The following is a 21,672-nucleotide window of genomic DNA, read 5'->3' as shown; positions in this document are numbered from 1 at the left end:
CCCCGCGCGGAGCCGGGGAGGCGGCCCAGGTGTGCCCGCAGCGGCACGGGCCCGCCCCCTTCCCCCCCGCCGCCGCGAGCCCTTCTCCAGCCCCTCACCGGCCCCCACCCCTGCCCCTCGTCTCACCCGCTCCCGAGCCCCGCGGCGCAGGCCCGGAGGTGAGAGAGCAGGCCGCGCGCCCGGCTGCAGCTGTCGGCCTCGGGCCGGGTCAGCCTCCGCGCCAGGGTGCGGAAGTTAGACCGGCGCGCCAGGTGGCCTCACGTTTATCTAGGGGCTCACGTCTGATGATTTTGCCGTATTCCAGAAACAAGATAGGGTAGGTGTGGATCAACCAACATTTGCCACGACTGTTCCTTTGAAACCTGAAACCGACACTGGCCGAACTGCTTTGCTGGTGGCGGGCCTTCCTCAGCCTCGCCTCTCGCCTCTCTCCTCTTGGTGAAAAATACCTAGCTGGGAGAGCCTGTCCTTGTTCTGGAACCCCCACACCTTCCTGGTGTGAGGGCAGGAGTTCCTCGTTTGGGAAACCCTGGCTCGTTGGCTTGGCCCTAGTGGGCCCTGAGCTGTGGGCACAGGGGGTGCAGAATTGAGCAGAGGGAGGGGGCCGCTGCTGCCTTTGACGCCTGGGTAATGGCAGGGCCACCTCCCCTCTCTGCCTGTTCTTTCCCCCAGGGCACCTCAGAGAGAGGGATTCCCTGTGGACCCTACCCCAGCCTTTGTCCTTGAGGTTGCCCCTCTCCTCTCATACACCCTTACTTGGCAGTCTTTGAGGAGTTTCTAAGTCTCATTAAATGAAGCTCCATCTCAGGACGTCTGGATTCTTCTGTTCCTTTGTTTTCATAGCAAATGAAGAAATGCCAAAGTTTTGCCACCTTCTCATAAATACCTTGATTTCTCTTGTGACGTTGAATTTGAGGCAGAAAATACAGAAAGACAACTTGTAAATGCCAAGGTGAGACCCACATAGAGAAAGCGTGCTGCAAACCACTCTCCCCACCCCCATTAAGGAGGAGTTTGGCTTTGCTGCTACAGAGTGGTGTGGCAGCACCAGAAGGCATTGGGGGAGGAGTCCGCCCCAGATCCAGGGGTTTTTGCTTGGTGGGGGACTGAGAGTGGACAGAAGAAGAGTGTGGATTTATGAGAGGAGATAGTGCTGTCTGCTGCCGTCTGGCTCTCTGTGGCCCCAAACCCCTTATGTCACCAACTTCTGATGTGTGACTCTTCCCAAGGTGCTATTAGGACCAGATTTAGTTCTTACTAGATTGTTACCTGAATGCCTGCCGTGTGGCAGGCACTTTGCTAGGCTCCGGCCATATTCATCCCGCTTAATTTTTTCTAGGCCAGTGAGTAATAAGGTGGGACTCAATATCCCCTCTCTTGTGGATGAGGAAGCAGGCTCAGAGAGGGCTCTTGGCTTGACCACGAGCACAGAGTCATAAACAGTGCGGCTGGCTTTAAAATCACATCTGTTTGATAGATTTGACCAGAGCTGCATTCATGGGTCCCAGGCACTTTTGCCTTGCTGGGACCTTTCTTCCATTAAAAATAATAACAATCAAAGCCCCCCATATTTTACAACTGTGTTGGTATAAAGACAAATATAATCCAGGCTGGATTAAAAATTAAAACATTCTCTTCAGCACTGAATTTGTTTTTCCTCTTAATTTTAGCAGAAATCATAACAGTTTTCGTGGGTCCCTACAAGTATTGGGAGCCCTGGCGCCAAGCCCGCTGTAGCTAATGGAGAACCAGGCTCAGTGTCTGACTTCAAGCTTTGCTTTCTTCCCGCGGGCTACTTGGGGCCCTGCCTGACAGCTCAACCTTCATTTTGCCTTCTCTTCCATCACATTCTAGGACATTCTAGGGCAATTGAGTTAGTTGTCCCCTCCTCCCGGCACTCACCCATTAAGAAAAGCTCTAAACTTCATCCCCAAATAATCTTCTCTAACCCAATTTTAAAACCCGCTGTGGACAAGGAGGGCTGTGGCCAGGCCTAGGCTGCCTGCTTCCAGGCTCTTGGACAGGGGCAGTGTCTGGTCCCCATAATGAGATTAGGCCTTGGTGGCCTTTTAATGAAACCCTGGACATGGGGAGAGGGAGTGATTCTCAGCACGTTCAAGCCCTGCGGGTAGCTCCTGTCCCTGTTTGATTGCATTAAGTGGAGTCTGACTGCAAGTGTGTGTGGGAGGGGCAGGAGTGGGGGTGGTGTGTGACTGTCTCAGCCCAAAGTTCCAGAAGCTGCCAGAACTGTCACCCCCATCCTGTGCTCTGACAGGAAGGAGGGCGGCTATGTAAGGGGCTTTAAGAGCCTCCTCTGCTTCTAAGACTGGTCTGCTGGGCGGAGGAGACCTTTGGGGTGGAGAATGGCTGCTTCCAGGTCCTTGATGCTGCTGCCCACGCTTCCGCTCTGGGAATAAAGGAGGCCCAAGGACCACCAGCGTTCTGGGGGGGCTATCCTGTTTGGGGAGGCAGAGAGAGTGTTGTCACTGTCTGGATTGGGACCCGAAGGAGCGTGATTCAAGGGCATCTGCTTACTAGGGAGTGACTGACTCTCGACTGATTTCCAGGTTTGCACATGTGAAATGTGTTTGTGGGTGGGTCAGATTCCAACGGGAGGCAGTGGAATGTGTTCTCTCTCCAGCATTGGAAGCAGGCCCTCCTTGCCCAAAGATAGGCTGTCCATGATGTCAAACCGAATAAGCCGTTGTTGAAGGAATCTTGCAGTTCATGTTCTGTAAAGCACAGAACCACTCTCTACTTTGTCTTTTTTGTGAGTCTGGATTTTTCACCCTTGGAGCTTATTGACTGTGAGGACATCTGGAGGCAAGGCACAGGCCTGCCTGAGGCAGGATGGTCTTGCTTGGTGTGAGTTTTCCAGCATCCCTCATAGTTGGACTTAAATCACCTTCAAATTGGAAGGAGGAGTGGAGGAGACAGCTCGGGCCTTCGTAGTTCCAAAGGTCTTTCTTTATCTATGGCTTCCTCTTGGAAGCCCTGTCCATCACCAGGGTGCCTAGTTCCCCACACAGATGGGGCAGGGGAGCTGCCTTTGGAGCAGCTGACGTGAAAATCTCATGGATCAGCTGGTTTGCCCTCCTGCCACCCCTTCTCAACTACCTATTCCCATCCTGCCTCCTTTTGTCCCAGGAGAGCCCATAGGGGACACCAGTGCTTGATGCAGCGATGGGCTTGAACTGCCTTAAGAGCCTGGGTTCCTGAGAGGTGAGGGACACAGGAGGACTGGCGTGGGACGGGGAGAGACTTCTTGGCGCTCTGGTTGAAAGTGACTTCTTTGGCAAGTGCGCATTCAGATCCTTGATTGCCCTCAGCTCCACCCTCCGAGCTGGGCAAAGCCACACCTCCACCGGACAGTCAGCTGCGGGGGTGCCATCTCACTGTATTAAAGCGGGTGGAAACTGTCTTCTGTGTGGATAGTGGCAGGTGCCCTTGGAGGCCTGAGTTGAACTTGCGGCTTGAATTCTTACTACCCTTTACTAAAAAAATCTGCATCTGCTCTGCAACTTGTCTGCAAGCTTCTCGAAGGCAGGGATCACGTCTTATCTGTATAGCTCCAGCATCTAGCAGTATTGCCAGCACATAGCAGGTGCTCAGTGAACAAATGCGTTGAGCAGCTATTCGCAGCTGATAATTTTGGGCATGTCATATATCCTCTTTGAGCCTCAATTTCCTCACCCATTAAATTGGGACAATACTCCTATTAGCGCTATCGTGGAGATTAAATGAGTGAATGCTGAGTAAGAGGAGGGGCTTGCAGTCAGACGTGAGGCCCCCTGCCCTCCCAACACACACAGGCAGGCCTCTCCACTCCCCCACTGTGGGGTGCAAACAGCATTAGGGTTCGACTTCCTGGGGAATTCAGGATGTGAATTTACAGCGTGGAACGTTCAAGCCCGCTGTTTAGTCGTTTCGCTGCTCCAAAGTGTGTTTCCTTTGCACCACGAGCCACTTCTCCAGTTCTCGGAGGATGCTGAGTGGGCATCCTGCAAGTTAACCCAGTCCTCACACTGTTTACCTGGAGATAGCATCAGAGCCCACAGGTTAAGGGCTCAGTCCCACAAGACCCCCTCCCCCCAAGATGCAGGTCTTGAATCCAGGTTGACATCTGTGCTTCTGACCCACCTGCTGTAGATGAGAAGTGCCCGTGGCCTTCTCCTTAATCTGCTAGAGCAGCTCACAGAACTCAGTGAAACATTTTATTAGATTTATTATAAAAGGATATGACTCAGGAACCGCCAGATGGAAGAGGAACATTAGGGCGAGGTCCTGAAGGGTCCTCAATGCAGGAGTTTCTGTCCCCAGGGAACTAGGTTAGCCGTCCTCCCGGAAGCTTCTTTTGGATTTTACTGGAGGCTTCATTACTTGGACAGGGTTGATGAGATCATTGGCCAGGGGCGATGGAACTCAGATCTCCAGCCCCCTCCCCTCCCTAGAGGTTGAGAGGTGGAACGGAGGGCTCCAGCCGTCAATCACGTGGTTGGTTCCCCTGGCAACCAGCCCCCGCCAACAGGTTATCTAAGGGCTCATTAACAAAAGACGGCTTTCCGGCTTTCTTGGGAAATTCCAAGGGTTTTAGGAGCTCCATCCTATCTACTCCTTGTAAGTCACAACCTCACAGCTCTGCAGAGAACCTCGCTCTGATTTCTGCCTGTCTCAGTAGGAGACTGGCTGGCCTGGCTACGGCGTAGCTCCGAGATTCAGGAGCGACAATTCCTTTGCTGCTCTGAGCCCACTGCTGTCGTAGGTCATTCTGTTTGACGGGAGGAAGCCGTGGCAGGGCTACCAGCAGCAGAGCACGTTCCTTCTGTTCTTTCTCATTCAGAGCTAATCAGGTTCTGACTGCGCCCCGGGCTCTCCGGGGATGAATCTAATAAAGGGGAGGAGGACTGAGAACAAGTGACCCGAGGACAGCATCTGTTTGGTAGGTCTTTCCTGTTAGAGTCGGTGCAAGGGAACAGATCCCCGAGGAGACCCAAGGAAGAGCAGGACGCCTCCCCTGCCTTGTGCGAGCTACAGGGCAGGTGAGCAGAGGGGCACAGGCGAGCTTCACGGGAGGCAGACCGCCAACAGGGTAAGTAGGCTCCAGGCCAGCCTTGGCGGTGCGGAGGAGGGGACGGAGGTGAACGAAACGCTCCGAAACGCCCCGTTTCAGGTTGTGGGCAGAGGGATGGAGGGAAGGGTGAGTGGAGGAGGTGGAGGGGGTGCGGGTGGCAGAGAGCAGGGCACGAGGCCTGGGGAGCATGAGGCAGAGGGTGCTGTGAGGGGAAGCGAGAGTCTCCTCTGAGTGGATTTGGTGAGAAAACCCGGGGCTGCAGATGGAAACTGAGTTAGGATCATGTCACATCAGCCACCTGCGAGGTCAGGAGAGGACTTGGTTATGACAGGCAGATGAGTTGACTTTGGATGTGCTGAGTTTGCAGTGTTTGTAGGATGTCGGTAGAGGTGTATAATGGGTGGTTAGAAATGGGGTTTGTATTTGGGGGAGAGCACGGAACTGGCCCTAGATTTAAGAGTTACCTGTGTAAAGGGGACAGATACAGACAGAGACAAGAGTTTCAGAAATAGGGGGTCGTTGTCTGCCAGACCTTCTGGAAACAGGTTTTTGCTACCTGCCGTGGGAGTGTGTTTGGAAGATGATTTAATAAAATGTCAGAAACCTAAAAGAGAACATAGGCTTACTGCAGGGTTCTGTTTCTCCAGTCAGGAATTAATTAGACACAGGTGCAAAGATGGTCACATAGCATGGTTTATTTGGTGCAAAACTGGGAGCTAGCTAAATGTTGAACAGCAGGGGTTGGACCCGGTTAAAGTGGGAGCAGCTGGATGTGCAATCCTGTGATGTCACTGAAACGATGGCATAGATGGATATTCGTGGACGTGAAAAGATATGCATGACCTACTGTGAAGTTAAGACGGGTTCGAAGCTCGTATGTTTCTATGAAATAATGTAAATGTTTCTAGAAAAGGATGTAAGGACATGCATGAAAATGCTGATTACTTGTAATTTTTCCTTCTTGTGCTAATCTGTATTTTACTGTAGGGAGTGTGTATTAGTAACACTCTCCACCGCCCCCGACTTTTCTAATGGTGAAGTTGCCAATATATGTCCGACATGGCAGAGAGAACTAGGGGGTAAAAAGAGCCCCCCCCCCATTACTAGTAGGAGACCAGGCCAACCGGACAGGAGTTCTTACGCAGTACAGGGTAGAGAGAGAGCACGGGCTGGCTGTGAGCGGAGGACCCAGAAGCCTGTTAGGCATGTCTCTGCTCAGCTGTCATTCTCTGGGATGTTTCCAGTGCTGCTAGGAGAGGCCAGGACTGGGAAGGGGAGAGCACCTTTCTGGGCACAGGAGCCCCCAGCACCAAGGCAAGGCAGTTGGAGTCCATCTTTGTTCATGCCTGGGCTGCCTCTCGCTCCTGGGTGTCTGGGCCAGGGCTGGGCACTAGGTCAAGAGAACCAACCGATTCGGGGTGGAGAGCTGGCATGAAGGCCATCCTGATCCTGGGGGAGGCTACCATGGAGGTAGACTGGGCAGAGGAGTCAGGAAATGCGCTCACCACACACACACGCACACACACACACACACACACACACACACACACACACAGCCCCTGAGCAAGGCTTTCCCAAACCTCCTGGAACTGCCATTTTCTAATCTGTAGCATGGGTTCAGTAACTCCCTGCTTTAGGGCCTCACAGAGGATTGCCAGGAGCTAAGTGATGTGTATGAAACATGCCATGAGCCCTGAACGGCGAGGTACAATTCTCTGTAGGCCTCATTTCTGGTGCCTTTAGTTTTGGAATCATTGCACGAGTGGGAGTGCCCTAAACATGGGGGGAAGAAGAGGCAGCAGGGGGAGCAGGCTGCTGGGCTGCTCCTGTTCCCCACGTCCTGTCAGGCGAAGCGGGGTCAGAACACGTCCCTTCTACAAGCAGGGGGGCCTGCTGTGGGGACCACACCCAGGCCCACAGGGAGGGCAGGACCCCCCCTTCATCTTGGACTGCAGGCTTGCACACTGGGTGTGGGGGAAGGAGGCTTTCTCCTCACCCGAGGTCCTCAGGACCTACCTGGGGGACAAACCCTGTTCCTTTAAGGGATTTCCTCACTTCTCTGTACCTTATCTGTGAAGCCCCCCTGAGAAAGCCCAGGGCCTCGTGGAACAGAATGGAAAGCCAGGCGCAGGACCCCTCTGTTCCCACCAGAATTTGGAGGACCTTCACTTGCACCCTCATTGCATCTCTGAGCCAGGTGTCTGGCCTGTATGGGGGAAGTGGGGTGCCTCTGCCCATTGCAGTAGAGACACGGGGTGGTGGGCTTTAGCACAGCGGGCTGGGGGAGGTGGGCGGAGAGGGAGGCGGGTTGGGATTGGCCTCAGGAGACCAGGGGTGTGTGTGTCCTGCGGGGGTGCTGGGCTGCTCTGAGCTCTCTGTCTTTCCTCCAGCAGCTGCCTCAGCATGGAGAGTCGGGCCGGCCTGGCAGCCACCCCCGGAGCGCTGCCTTACTACGTGGCTTTCTCCCAGCTGCTGGGCCTGACTGTGGTGGCCATGACTGGTGCTTGGCTTGGTCTCTACAGGGGCGGCATCGCCTGGGAGGGTGCCCTGCAGTTTAACGTGCATCCCCTCTGCATGGTCATAGGCCTGATCTTCCTGCAGGGAGATGGTGAGTCCTACCGTGCGCCTGGAGCTCCTCCTGAGAGAGACGGTTTGCAGAAACACTCTCGTCCCCGAGGTCTCCTGCAGTTAGACACATCTAAGATTCCAGAAAGGACTGGAAGGAAGCTGGCTTGGAGCCTAGGGACATCAGGCAATCAAATGCATGTGGGGGTGGCAACTCCTTTCCTACTTATCCTGGTCTTTCGGTGAGGAGCATCCGACGGGATGTGCTGCTTAGAGCAGGCAGCCTGGGGTGGGCTGTGAGCTGAGGTCAGCTTCTGTAGGGATGGTTTGATACTGGGAGAGAGAGGGTGAGTGAGTGTGTGTGTGTGTGTGTGTGTGTGTGTGTGTGTGTGTGTCAGAGGGGATGCTGCACTCGGCAGAGCTAAAGTTCCTCTCCGGGGTAGGAGTGAGGCCATGCTCGGCTCTCACCCTTCCTCTGTGGCCTTCTCTGCTAACAAGAAATCTGGATCTGGATCTGTTTGACCCATTCTTCCTAGAGGTGGTTCTGGTGACAGCCACTCCTCCAGCAGCAGCCACTCCTAAGAGGCATTCTCCTTGCCACCTGGCTCTGTCTGGCTCAGCCCAATGATGGGGTGTTAGCTTGGGAACCAGAGCTTCCCCATCTAGGGACCCTGCTTGCTAAAGGGAGTGAACATCTGCTCAGGCTTCCATACTGGAATAGTTGACGATCCTCATGGCTAAGAGGTGAACTCAAGCTTGGTGACACCTTGGCGCAACTGCACGATGAACCTACAACACAGCCCGGAATAGACAGGACACTTGACAAGAAAGTGGGGTGTGTGTTGGGGGCGTGCTAGGGCACATGTACCCGAGGGCCCTTGCAGGGCCCCGTGGAGCCTTGTTTCCTGTCCCACTGGCTGTGGCTGGGGGACCTTGACAAGCCCTTCATTTAGATCACCTCCCCCAGCCAAGGTGTGTCTCCTTGGCGCCAGTGGCAGGCTGGCCTCACGTTCCCTTTCTCACTTCCCATAAGCCCTGCTGGTTTACCGGGTCTTCAGGAATGAGGCCAAACGCACAACTAAAGTCCTGCACGGGCTGCTGCACGTCTTTGCGTTCATCATCGCCCTGGTGGGTGAGTTCCCGGGCACAGCTTCCCCCTCCCCTGGCTCTGCTTCAGACTTGGGGCAGTAGCTGCTTGGAACATCTGGTCTCCACTCCAGTTCCGTTGCGGTCCCCTCCCCGTCCCGCCTCCCCCGTCCAGGCATCTCCGGCTGGGACACTGGGTGCTGGCAGCCGTCGGGCTGGGACCAGATCCCAGAAATCCCAGCGAGTCGGGTTTCCCTTGGGTCACCTCCCCGGCTCCCTTCCCTGGCCGCCCTGTCCTCACGCGGCCCCTGTCTCCGGCCCAGGCGTGGTGGCGGTGTTCGACTACCACAGGAAGAAGGGCTACGCGGACCTGTACAGCCTGCACAGCTGGTGTGGTATCCTCGTGTGCATTCTCTTCTTCGTGCAGGTGCGGCCGGCGACGGGGAGGTGGGGGGTACGGCTGCCCCACAAGGGCCCATTTTCCAGCCGCGAGCCTGAAAGTGAAGGAGGTGCTTTAGCACCCTTGGAGGCTGCTTTCAGATTCCAAAATGGGTGCAAAAGCCAGGAGTTCCCAGGCGGGGGTGCCTCAGAGCCAGGCTGGCTTCCCGCTGGCGTGGCACATCTGTTTGGCCACAGGCCCAGGCGTCCAGGCGCACAAGCACGCTGACCTGAGCCTGGGCCTGAGCCGGGCCGGGGCCTTTCCCACCAGGGCTTACCGCCGCCCCCGCTCTCAGGATGGAGGGAGCCCACCAGGTGGAGGGAGGGCTTCGGACGCGGCCTGCTCCGGGTGGCCTCGGCTTGGTCAGACGGATGGCCAGCTTGGGCTCCGGCAGCACCTCGCCTCTCCTTGCAGTGGCTCGTGGGCTTCAGCTTCTTCCTGTTCCCCGGAGCGTCTTTTTCGCTGCGGGGCCGCTACCGCCCACAGCACGTCTTCTTCGGCGCCACCATCTTCCTCCTGTCGGTGGGCACAGCCCTGCTGGGCCTGAAGGAGGCACTGCTGTTTAAACTCGGGTGAGTGTCTCTGCCCCCAGGGCCAGCGGAGCTTGAGCCGGCCCTCTGCCTCTGGGGCCTCTGCCTTCCCACCAGCCGGCTTTAGGCGGCATCGGTGAAGCAGTTTTCCTCCCTGGGCGGGGCGGGTGGGGCTGGTGTCGGAATACCAGGCCATCTTTTTGGCCTGGGTGCGAATTTGGCCTGACGGTGACCCCTTGGGTGGCTTCTCCCTTCCACCCTAACCCTGCAGGGCCAAGTACAGCACGTTTGGGGCGGAGGGTGTCCTGGCCAATGTGCTGGGCCTGCTGCTGGTCGGCTTCGGTGTGATCGTGCTCTACATCTTGACGCACTCCGAATGGAAGCGACCACCCCAGGCGGAAGAACAAGCTCTCTCCATGGACTTCAAGACGCTGACGGAGGGCGACAGCCCCAGCTCCCAGTGACAGCCTGCCCTTGTCCCACAGGGAGGGCCTGGCTGTGGCTGGCCTCCGCAGTTCTGGGGGTTTAGATAGGCGTCTTTCCCACACTCTGTCGAGGCTGTCTTGAGGCTCAGCTGCTCCTGGGGAGGGCTGGGCGGTGTGGGTAGGGAGCGTGGGGGCGGCGTTCCCCTTGGAGCGCTCATTTCTGGGGTGTAGGGCTTGGCTTCCTCCGCTTTCCCTCCTTGTTGCTGCTTTAGAGTCCTGTTAGTCATGCACAGATTCCTGCCCCTGTTGTCACCATCACCCCCTCCAATCAAGCAGCTTTGGGTAGGGTTTTGGGTGGTCGGTTCTGGTTACAAAAGCACAGATCCTTCAAGAAAACATGGAGTGGCTCTCCTCTTGAGGCAGCGGATGCTGGGCGGAGTCCAGGGGCCGCAAAGAGCACAAAGCTGTGGGAGAAACTGGGGCTAAGTGACAGGCCTGGCAGGGCCGAGACTTGCTTTGTGCAACACTGAATTCAAACCAGGAGTCTCGCTAGTCTGAATAGCACGTGGTGAGAATGGGCCCCGGCTTTGGCAGTGGAGCAAGTGATATTATGTGTAAACTATGTTGGTGTTCAGAGCAAGGTTCCCCAAGAGAGGGGAGGGACTGGCCCCTGGGAAGCTGTGGACATATGGCTTTGGCCCAGCTGCGCTCTCAGCCTTCCCTCTCTCCAGTCCTCAGCCCCAGGACGGCTCTGCCAGGAGAGGGACGGGGCAGAGGACTGAGACAAACTGTACCTGGCAGCGGAGGGCCACAGAGAGCAGAGGACGAGATGGCCCCCTGTGAGGGCGTGCCCGGTAGTGGCGTGTCCTGCTGCTCGTGCTGGGGCTCGCCCCCCGCGGGGCCTGGGCCCGGCCGCCTCCAGGGCCCCCGCCCTCACCAGCTGGCTGGGGTGCTGCTCTTGCTCTGACCTGAGGCCTCGGGCTTAAATTTTTTTTTTTTTTTTTTTTTTAAGCAGAAGGCTGCTGCCGTTGCCCCGGTTCCCTGTCAGCGGGGAAAGCGGGGCCGTGTGCTTCTGTTCAGGAGGAGAGCCTCATCCTCGTACCTGGGCCCAGCTCTGCAGGCAGTTGGGGCTGAGTTGGCATCAGATCAGTCCTCCCAGCTGCATAAGTGCGCGGTGCTGCCGCCTGAGTCACTCTCTGGCTTCAGTCTAGAAGTAACGTGATGAGAGCGTTGACCTTGTGCTGCTTGGACTTGGTGAATGCTCTCTTCTTGTTTTCCTCATGTTCTGGGCTTTGAGGAACGTGACATGGTTTGAGACAGACACTGTTTACTAAAATGAAGAGATGCAGGAGATTTCCAAACTCGACCACTGTTCTTCTGACGGTTGCCTTCTCTCACCTCAGTGCTGCCTTAGAGAAAGGGGCTGGCCTCTCATGCTCCGATTTCCAACTTTGGCCTTGGGCCCCGCCTCCGGCAATGCCACTTCTCCAAGCAGGTGGCTGTGGTCCTAAGCCCTCCCCAGCAGGGCATCCCTGTCCCCCCCCAAGCCCCCCCCCCCCGCCAGCTCGCTGCAGCTTGCCCGGATGGGGTGTTCGCTGTGACACTGTGCTCTCTGCCAGGGCGAGGGCTCCGTCCGTTCTTTCACCGCCTGGCACACGCTGTATAGCCAGATATTTACAGTGGAGAACCCCCCCCTTGGACAAACTACCAAAGTACAGTTGTGTATCTCCCTTGCCAGAATGCCACATAGAGAGACGGAGCCTTAGATTTGCGATAAACATCTGTAAACTGGTCTGTTTGCCCAAGTGTCTGTTGGATGATTCCGGAGACCCCCTGAAAGCTGACGCACGGCCGTTTGTTTTACTTCGCCTGTGGCCAGTCTTCTGAGAAGTACAGTGTAGCGCGGGTGCAGTAGGTGACCCAATAAATGTCTACAGCAGATCATCTCTGGCCTGTTACCTTCCTTTACTGTGGCGACAGAAGGGGCCGGTGCTTCTAGCAGAGTCAGATACGTAAGGTTTGTTCTACTGGGCTTGACAGAAATGGGACACCCCCCAGCCGGGCTCAGAAGGTGAAGTGAGTGCTATCATCTGTCCTGCCACAGGCTCAGAGGGGGCCCAGGGGCTGTTCAGTCTCTGGACCCCTGGGGAGGCCCTTTTTCGAGGTTAGAGAAACCCTTTCCTCTGCCCAGAGAGAGTGGCCTGGAGGGTGGAGCCCGATAAGGGCCTTGGCAAGTTCTCCCCAGTAGTCACTTAACTTTTTACCTTTTGAAACTATGTCTCTTTATTCCTTAAGAGGAGGAGCAAAGCTTGAGAACAAGCGGAGATTCCCCTTGAGAGCAATTCCTGAGGCTCAGGGGTGTTTATGGTGAAGTCGGGCGGGCTCTCACATGGGACGCTGTGTGTTCCAGAAAAGCACCATCACTGAAAACACTACAGGAACCCTACAGCAAATCCTCTGATACGTCCTCGGGTAACATGACTCCTTCCTGACATTCCCTTCTTCTCCATACTCTTGAGAGGCCTTTGCTTTCTCCATCTGTAGAGTCTTTCTCCTGAATTGAGGCTTTTTTGTGAAGCTTCATTTGCTTAAAAATGTGCAAAAGCACACAGCCTGATACATGTCGCGAGCGGATGGGTCAGTCAAGGTCACGGCTGGCTCTCAGTGTGAGGGCAGAGGCTCCTGGGCCCCGTGAGTAGCCCATCTCCCCTCCGACCTCTGTGCTCGCCTCTGCGAGGGTCTCTGTGTTTGCAAACACTCAAATGATGCCAGACACAAAGGGGGTACCTCTCCTGTCCTTCACCTTCTCAGGATGTCCCTCACCGGACTGGGTTTGGAACCCCTTGAGAGCTCCGACTTTTCAGACCAAGCAGGTGGTTCCTTCCAGAGTCCTCTCCTCTCCTGTTGAAGGTAACTGGCGTCCAGGCTGCTGTTCTCCTGCTTCCCCGGCTTTGGCTGTTTGGGGGAAATGGATGCAGTTACACAACAGGGATGTTTGTTCACAACGTGGTGTGTAGAGGAAGCAGTCTCCTTCCTTGCTTGTCCCTGCAGTAGACAGACAGGGACCAGCGAGACAGGAAAGCCTGCAGGACTCATGCTGGCCACTTATTAAGAAAAGGTATCGAGACTCTCTAGCCGGTTTCAGGAAACCTGCAGCTTCTCCACTTATGATGCAGCTGTCTGAGCGCTCTAGAAGGTGAGGATGGGAAATTCTGGTCAGATTTCTGAAGAGACAGTAAAGCTGCTGGAGCAGTGGCCTTCCAGCTCTGACCAAGTTCACTTGGGGAATTCTAGCTAGGGCTGTCCCCTGCCTCGGGGCTGCAGCCTCAGCTACGAAAATGAGACAAGAGCTCAGTGCTCCCTTGGTTTGGCGGGAGAGAAACTCACTGAGGAAAAAGCCGCCTTCTCTCAGTGGGTCCTGCAAGCCTTCGCTGACATGCCCACAGAACTTTTTCTTAGCCACAGCTCTCTCGAGTGCCTACTGTGCTGCCCCAACTCCGAGGGGGTGCTCAGTCACCTCACTGAATGAATACAAGCCTGAAGTGGGGACTGTGCATGTCCCGCAAGAGACCAACCGAATCACCAGGAATTTGGCTTCAGCCTTAACCTGCCGAAGGGGTCCCTGGGGGAGACCTCAGTGAGGTCCCTTCTCAGCACTGCAGGGGCCTCGGGGAGGGCGAGCTCGAGTCCACACCCTGGAGGGGCGCTGTACCGGAAGGAGAAAGCACCACAACACCGTGTTTTTCCAAGTGTTACCCTTTATAAATAAGTACATTTGCTTTCATACATACAGTTCATTGTATGGATGGCGATCTGTACACGTGGGCAGGAAAATGCATTCATTTAACTTTTCACATCTATCTCACACAGCTCACATGTACAGACAATACAACTGCTCAAGCAAGCACAGCAAAGGAAAATGTCTTTCCTTATACACAGGGGGCTAGATGCCTCTGTTGGGTGTGGGACATCCCCACTGCACGAGTTCACAACTGTGTGGTGTTCAATATATTGGGAGAGAGAACAAACATGCATTGGATAATATACTGTACAGAGAAAGTCCTTTACATCTGAGTCATAGAAAACCTAAAGGAAAACTAAGTGCATTAAAGCTTTTTCCAGCAAGTGTCTTGAAAGGACAGCAAAGAGGAGGAGGAATCAAAATCATATTAGTACAAATCACTCTTTAATTGTAGACTGTACATGTCTGTACTAATTAAAATCATCTTGGATTTGGAGGAGACAGAACAGAGATGGAGATGCTGCGCTAAATGGAAAGGAGGCCATGCCTGAGGACGGCACCTGCCTTGAGCCTGATGAGGAACTGGCCCCAGTCAGCAGGAATCAGCCAAAGAGAAAAAAAACCAAAACAAACAAACAAAAAACCAAAACCAAACTGGAACAGGAAGTGTAACTTAGAGGATTTCCAAAATAACCTGTGAATGAAGGAGAGATCTGGAGCCTGCATTTCTAACTCTTTTTTCCAGTAAGCTGGTACACAATAAGGCAGGTACATTCAAGTACTGAATTTCCAGAATTAACGGTCGGTCTGGTCCTAGGGACCGAAGGGATGTAGTGGAGTCCCCCTAGCCAGGTGTTCTGGTTAGTGATTAGGCAAAAGAAAAATCCAGCCATTAAGTGCTACAAAAACAAAGCAGCTAGGCTCCTTCCTTTCCACAGAGTAGGTCTGTCTGAAAAACGAGAGTGATGCTGGCCTGCATCTATATGCGTTCAGCTAAAACCTGGCAGGTTGGCTTAGTGGAGATTATCAGAGTCAGCAGGAAGAAGTGAGATGATGTGGGTGAGGAAACATGAAAGTAACACTTGATTTTTGGTGTCCAATGACGCATTCATTTGGTACTGACTTTCAAAGCTCTGACCGTGGCCATCATGTGGCCACAAGCATCTCAGGGTGGCTCAGCAGCTGTGAGGCATTGGACACCGAAATGCAGGTTACCAACACTTCAGCCCTTGAGTGGTCTGTGTTAAAAACGGAGTTGATGAAGACCCAGTGATTATTCAAGTAGCTCTGCACAGTGGCTCTACCGTTCCCATTGTGCTTGTGTCCAGGCCCCCAGCCAGCCACCTTTCTGGGGAGCAGCCAGAGCTGAGTTCAAGGCATTGCATGGTGAAGGTTTCCATGACACGTCTTTGTAGGTAGCTCTTACCCCTAAGCCCTTTGTTCTTTGTTGTTAGTCATGGCAGATGGTCAGTCTGGAATTCCTAGAGGAAAAGGAGAAAAAGCCACACCTTCCAACGTGCACGCGGCGGGGCAGCACGGGCCTCGGTGTGGGAGCAGCAGCAGGCTGCCTTTGCAAGGTGGCTTCTTGAGAAGTGGGCAGCCCAAGGACAGACAGACAGGTGGGAGAGGCCGGGACAGGGAGGGGGGAACATCCTGCCCCCCTGCCCCAGGGGGAGCCTGTTCCATTTTGTGGCAAAGATTCAGTGAGCAACTGGTTTTGTCCAAGGCATTTCTGCAGTAGAAAAATAACGATTTTTGAATCAAACCAGCCAACTGTGACATCTCTGGAGTTATAAAAATTGGAGGCCAAGAGGAACTGAGAGGGATGCTCATGGGGAGTAAAGGAGGCTTCCTCATACCCACCCATCCACGAGAGCAAGGGAGTTCTAGTCAACATTCTCCCGGCCTCTGCCTGGCTGAAGGTCCAAAGCGGGTAGTGTTCAAAGAGCTTATCTTGCCACAGTGGGCACAGGTACGTGAAGACCCCTCTGCAGGCCTCTGTCCCCTTCTTCCTGAACCCTCTGGGCCTGCCTACTGCCCTGGAAGTGGTTCCTCCAGGGGGACATGCTGCCATTCTTTGCCACCAGACAAGCCTGGTGCAGAGCCACAGTGACACCTAGTGGTAAAGTATGGTTGAAGCAAGGTGATGTCCACATAACCCACTGTATAGGACTAAAATCTAAGGAAAATACTTATGGATATTAAATTAGATACTGGTTAATTTTTCTATTGGGTACATCTCTGGAATATAAAAATACCAATATTTAGAGAGGGGTTCATAAACTACTATACAATATAAGGACCGAGAATACCTTTCTCTAGGCTGTTCTGTTTACAATAATTTAGGAAAAGTGTTTAATAATCCAGGCTTAACTAAATTAGCAAACTTGTATCTCTGGACAACAACCTGGGGCACTGTACATGATTCTAATTAGTGGAATTTTCCTGAGCCTTCGAGTTTAAGTTAAACACATCTAGAAAGAGGGGCACATGGGAGAGGAACAAGAAGGGTTTGTGCTCTATTAACTTGGGGCTTTAATAGTGCACGTCTGCAACCCGGACGAGATACAACAGCAGATACAAAATGGTCTCCATTTTGTCCATGCCAAATTCTCATGTTACACAGGTTTTCCCTTTACTTTGTAAATAAACATTAATTTTTAATTGTTAATTGTGTGCCTTACTGATCCAGTAAATAAAGTAACCATGTCTCAGGAGTCCCTAAGAAAATTGCTGGAAAAGCACTTTAAAATCACTGCAAGTATTTTTTGTATTTAAAAATTCTTAATCTTTTTGATGCTTATATACAACAGTTATTTCTTGTGCTATAAATGTTGTGATCCACTGCTTGATTTCTTTCCTTTTTTTTTTCCTTGAAAGATACACTAAAAGACAAGAGCGGTTTTGCTATTTTCTAATGAAGACATTACGCACACTTAAATATCCAGTATTTATCAGAGTTACAAATTCAAACAGTAAAGTGCACCCATTTATAGACATGATGTGATGGGAACCCATTAGTGCAAGAATTTTGGGTGAATGAAACGTACAATTTGGTGAGAAACCTAGAGGCTGAGGTTACCACTGTCTCCATTTCTGGGTGATGTGAATTGGGTGAGTGGAACTTACCACGTTCATCTGAAAAACTTCCCCCACCGGAAGCCAGACATTGATTCAGTGTCACCGGGGGAGGGGCCATCTCGGAGGTACGGTACTAAGATCAGCCCCTGGCAGTGAAGTAGCGCGACAGGGCACGGGCAGTCTGCCTGCAAGGAAAAATGCTCTCCTGCCCCCAGGAAGGTCCAGTTGGCATTTTCCAGTCAAACTCAACCGACGCCCAGTAGTGATATTCACTCCCTCTTACAATGGCTAACAAAGAGTTGCATTTTGACTGCTTTAAGTGTTTTGCCCAGTAAGGCATAGACCCTAAATCTCCTGTTTGTCCAGGAAAACCGAGAGAGACCCTGGGGACAAGCGGCATCAGGGGCGTGCTTGGGACACGCAGAACCCGCTCGCTCACCGAGAGAGCTGAGCGCGGGTCGCACGCGCGGTGTTCCAAATAAGCAGGGACACTTTTCTGACAGATGCAAAAATTGTTGAGAATGTAGCAGCAGCTCCTCAGTGAGAGGGGCTTAGGAAGGGAGGAGATGCAAAGGGCCCCGGAGGGCTGAGCCCTGGACAAAGCGGAAGCCAGGCTCCTGGCTGTAGGCTGGTGCTACAGCTGGACATTTCATCTTCTCGGTGAGAGAAAGAGAGGGAGAAGGGAAGGGACGAGACGCCGGTGCCCAGCCTGGGCTAGCTAGCAGGAGACAGTCCCTAGGCACAGAGACAGTGGGAAGAGTCTGGGTCTTGAGCAGGCCCAGCTGTCTGCTTCTAGCACGGAGACAAGTCCTGGCCTGCTTCAGGCTTGGGGGCAGAGGGGTCCGTCTATTTGGCAGAATCTAAATTAGTAGAGAAATGTTTCTGATCTCAGCTTCATGCTCCCCATGTCTTATGATGCTTTCAGAGGACACTTTATTACAAACAGGTCTGGTCACATCTGGATTTTTATTCAGGAAACTTCCCTTCCAATAGCCCTTTACTAACAAGAGAATGATTCCTAATAAGAGAGAACAGATTCTCTTTTGCTCAGTTTCTTAAGTTTTCAGAGCTAATGTGCAGTCAGTACCAGGCCTGTGCTAAGGCTTTGGTTTCAGTGTTCTTGCTGTCCATCTCGTGCTGGCCTCAGTCACGCAAAGGACAGGTCAGCAAACGACCAAAAGACACAGAGGAAGTGTGGAGGCTAACTGGATCAGAAGACCGGCTGTCTGTCTCATGCGCCCCCACCCAGGGCTGAAAGGGGTCTGTCTTTTCCCTGAAACACTTTGCCGTGTTTGGTTTTCAAAGATCGCTCCCCAAACACTCCTACCTTGAACAAAGAAAAGAAGAAACAATTCCTAGAGTAATAGGTAATGGAACTATAGATCTCGAAACGGAATCAGACGATGTCTGGCGCAGGGTGCAATGGCCCTGGGTGCAAACTTCAGGAATAAAGTCTTAATGGTCCCAAGAGAATTTAACTTGCTTCTCAGAGAACCAATTTCTTCACTACACCATGTGGGTTGAAAAAAGGAGGGCTGGTAGAACACAATCTGGCTCTGGGTGAAGACCCAACTAACAGGATTCGTGTACCAGTCAAACCTCGGCAAGAGTTTGCTTCTGTGGAGTATGATGCTCAGTGATATCTCAGGACCTAAAGAGTAGACTCTCCAAGACAAAGATTTTCTCTAGCCTTTCACCGGGAATCCAGAACAGTCTTTCCTCCTCTCTCTCTCTATATATTTATGTATTGCTCCCCACCACCCATGGAAAAATCAGTAGATTTTAAAAGTTAACTGTTGGCTAAAAACCTAAGGAATACCTCTCAGTGGATTATTTAAAAATATCCATGATTCTCATCCGATTTCCTTGGCTGAGTGAAATATTTAAAGGGCTGGTTGTTTTCTAAATATTCATACAATGCTTCTTGGAAAATCAATGTAGTGACATTTCAAATAATTATATTGTTTTTTTTCTTCCAATTTAATAGACCTGTTTCTTCTCTTTCTCCTTGATCCTTTTGCCCCCGTAGGAAGACCAGCAATAACCTAAATGAACACTCTAGACCTGATGACTGCAGAGAGCTGGCAGTCCAGGGGAGACCATGGCACAAGAATGCACTGGGATTGGCTATTTGGATAACACTGGATAAGAATGCAAAGGCAAAGGGGCGTCATACTCTTTCTAAAGTTCCTAGAAGAAAACAAACGAGAACACCTTATTTTTGTAAAAAAGGAGAAAGACATTCACACAACAATAACATCAGTGAAAGCGATTGTCTCCTGGAAAAAGCTGACCAGTGTGTCTGATCTCCCTGGGTTAAAGCACATGGCACAACAATCTCCTCGTTGGCGTCGGAAGAGAGGGAGAGAGCATGTGGCTGGGGCACAGACGAGAGAAACTGAAGTCCTGGCTCACTGGAGGCCAGCTTCCCAGTCGGCTGCATGCAAAGAACTCCAGCATGTGGGCTGCCACCTCTGAACACCACACAGAAACTACATGAGAAATTAAGCCAGAGAACTACCTCAAATGTGGAAACCAAGCCTGAAAATGTGCAGTGAAAACATATGGGTCTCACTCCAACAAACGTCTTTTAAACATTAGACTCCACAAATGGTCTCTTTGGTTTGATAGGGGATGTCTGCCCTTGTCGAGAGTCCCGGGACAACTGCCTGTACAGGTTGTCCTGGTATGCCTGAGCCACAGGGAGGGTCCGGGCCACCTTCACATCGGGATATGAGGAGGCCTGGCCGACTCTCTCCAAGAGGTCTCCGCGGGACCCATTAGCCAGCATCCCATGGGGGCTGTAATAATCGTCCTCCAGCAAATGGCCATTCTGTGCATTGTTGGTTTTGTTATAAAAGGCAATGTTGCTGATGGATGATGGTGGACTGAAGGACTCAGGCTGAGGAAGGTTGCCTGGAGATGTGGGACTGAGGACAGTATCCACGGATGACACAGCCCAGGTCCGATTCTGCTGGTGAAGGTGAGGGTACTGTTGAGTCCGGGCTGTTTTATCTATGATCCCCATGAATGGTGTGGTCCTGGATCGGGTGGGCTCGCTGGGGTAACCTCCTTGAGTGGGAGACACTGGTGACAGCTCGTCACATGACCTATCATATGCCGGTTTTAGAGGGATCTCCATTTGTTGAATCGAGGAAGATGGCCGGAAGGTAGGAGTGAGGTTGGAGGCCGATGAGATACTATTGCTAGATGGAGAGAAGCGGAGGCCTACGCTCTGGGAGTGCAGCAGAGGCCTGGGAGTTGGTGGGTGGGGTTTGATTTCATTCGGGCTGATGCTAATAGGTCTTCTGATTAAATGCGACACATCAGGGGAACCTAGCTGGCTGGAGGAACGCTCCAGGTCTAGTTTTGAGTGACAGACTGGGTAGTAGGATGCAGACTGGCTACGCCCAATCTGTGGTGTCTGGCTGTATCTCATACCACCCCGATATGCTGAGGAAGGTCGCTGTGGAAGGTCTTCTTTGGTCAACCCTCCATGCTGACAGATGGCACCTGCACTCAGGCTAGCCTGGACATGCTGCACAGGTCTCCCATCCCCTACGATCCCCCCAATTGACCCTTGATAAACCAACCGGCTCTGACTTACTCCCATGTCTCCTTGTGAAGACTGGTATTTACTAGCCATCGAGTGGGCTACCTGGCCATAGGCCCCTGTGGACAGGACAGTGCTTGAATGAACCGCTGAGCTGGGCTGGTTGCTTCTCACAATCTGGGCCTTGGCAGGCTGTAGCCTGAGCCCTTGCTGGGGAACTGCCACAGGAAGCTGAGGCATCTGGTAGGGCCGCTGGGCCATTTTGGATAATGGAGATTTTGGTCTGCCAGGAAGCTGACTAACGTTTGTTTCTTGCTGATAACGCACGGGTGAGCCAGACTGGGATCTATAGACACTCATGCTCTCAGCTGGTGGGCTGGCCCGATACTGAGGGCCTCTACGGAGGGGGGACGGGGGAGGGCTTGGGTATTCCTTGCCCTGTCCTCCTACGGGAGGGGGGCTAAAGCGGTAAGAGCCGCTCTGGTGGGCTGGGGAAGTATGTGGTGGACTAGGCCTGTAATGAGAGTTCTGGTGAGTTGGAGAAAGAGCGGGTGAGGTGGACTGATAGCCCTGTCTGGTGGGAGAACCTACGGAACTACTGGAACGGAAGTCAAAAACCTGATGCGAGCCAAGGGGCGAGCTGGAGATGTAGGCGGAGTCCCGATGGGCCGGAGATGAGGGCGGGCTCTGGATGATCGGCAGCCCTTGACTGGGCCGAGCCTCGGTCTGGAGGCCGATGGACACGTTTTCAACATCCTGTTCCAGGTACTCCTCCTCGAATATATCCTGTACAGAGTATATGTCTTCGTGCTGCGGCTCGGGCTCCGTCTCCTCCGGGAGCGGCGGCTGCGGCGGCTGCGGCGGCGGGGGCGGCGGCTGCATCTGGCGGCACTCCTCCTCCACGCGCAGCACGAGCCTCTGGATCTCACGGTTGTTCGGACAGAGCTTGATGGCCTCGTTCAGATCCTCTAAGGCTGCTGCAAACTGTCTGCTTGACAAAATGTAAACACAGGAACTGGAGTTATTCTGAATCAACAGGGGTCACCAAGAGCTGAGGACGCGGTCACTATTTCAGAGACCTGGGTGGGTGGCGTCTGGGGGGGGGCGGGAGGAGGCGGTGGTGGTTTCGGTTGATTTGTAAGGAAGGAAACAGGTAGGCTGTCATTCTGGAAGAGTCCAG

General features: G+C 53.2%; 3 protein-coding genes across 16 annotated transcripts in view; 1 reads left to right on the top strand and 2 right to left on the bottom strand.

Moving 5' to 3' along the window:
* Positions 1–246, bottom strand: part of LOC100464084 (angiotensin-converting enzyme) — a 39,433-nt gene extending 39,187 nt beyond the window's left edge. Inside the window, exon 1 of the mRNA XM_034641090.1 lies at positions 127–246. The gene's annotated coding sequence lies outside the window, so the exon portion shown is untranslated. The remainder of the gene's footprint in view (positions 1–126) is intronic.
* LOC100483609 (cytochrome b561) lies at positions 72–12,060 on the top strand. 6 transcript variants are annotated; one of them, XM_019802607.2, is made up of 8 exons: positions 75–316; positions 844–952; positions 4,944–5,089; positions 7,462–7,679; positions 8,670–8,768; positions 9,046–9,149; positions 9,576–9,733; positions 9,963–12,060. In XM_019802607.2, exons 4-8 carry the CDS (start codon positions 7,475–7,477, stop codon positions 10,153–10,155), a joined length of 759 nt encoding a protein of 252 aa, XP_019658166.2. In that variant the 5' UTR covers positions 75–316; positions 844–952; positions 4,944–5,089; positions 7,462–7,474; the 3' UTR covers positions 10,156–12,060. The 6 variants fall into 6 exon arrangements, with proteins under 6 accessions (XP_019658162.2, XP_002922080.3, XP_034496987.1 ...); XM_034641096.1 differs by lacking the exon at positions 4,944–5,089 and having other exon boundaries at positions 74–316; positions 7,465–7,679; XM_034641095.1 differs by lacking the exon at positions 4,944–5,089 and having other exon boundaries at positions 74–316.
* A 1,794-nt stretch (positions 12,061–13,854) lies between these two features.
* TANC2 (tetratricopeptide repeat, ankyrin repeat and coiled-coil containing 2) overlaps positions 13,855–21,672 on the bottom strand; it is a 363,080-nt gene continuing 355,262 nt past the window's right edge. For all 9 annotated transcript variants that reach the window (XM_034641081.1, XM_034641080.1, XM_034641082.1 and 6 more), the window contains one exon: positions 13,855–21,480. In XM_034641081.1, coding sequence (XP_034496972.1) covers positions 19,530–21,480 — 1,951 coding nt within the window. In that variant the 3' untranslated portion in view covers positions 13,855–19,529. The remainder of the gene's footprint in view (positions 21,481–21,672) is intronic.

The sequence above is a fragment of the Ailuropoda melanoleuca genome, chromosome 13, assembly GCF_002007445.2.
Source record: "Ailuropoda melanoleuca isolate Jingjing chromosome 13, ASM200744v2, whole genome shotgun sequence".
NCBI lineage: Eukaryota > Metazoa > Chordata > Mammalia > Carnivora > Ursidae > Ailuropoda > Ailuropoda melanoleuca.
The sequence above is the reverse complement of the archived record's forward strand: the minus strand, read 5'-3'. Positions and strand labels throughout refer to the sequence as shown.

Excerpts from the sequence above, each read along its gene's own strand:
- LOC100483609 (XM_002922034.4), top strand. The coding sequence starts at position 285 with ATGATTTTGCCGTATTCCAGAAACAAGATAGG. Across the intron at positions 317-7,461 it reads TATTCCAGAAACAAGATAGG|CAGCTGCCTCAGCATGGAGA; the intron begins GTAGGTGTGGAT and ends TCTTTCCTCCAG. Across the intron at positions 9,150-9,575 it reads GCATTCTCTTCTTCGTGCAG|TGGCTCGTGGGCTTCAGCTT; the intron begins GTGCGGCCGGCG and ends CTCTCCTTGCAG.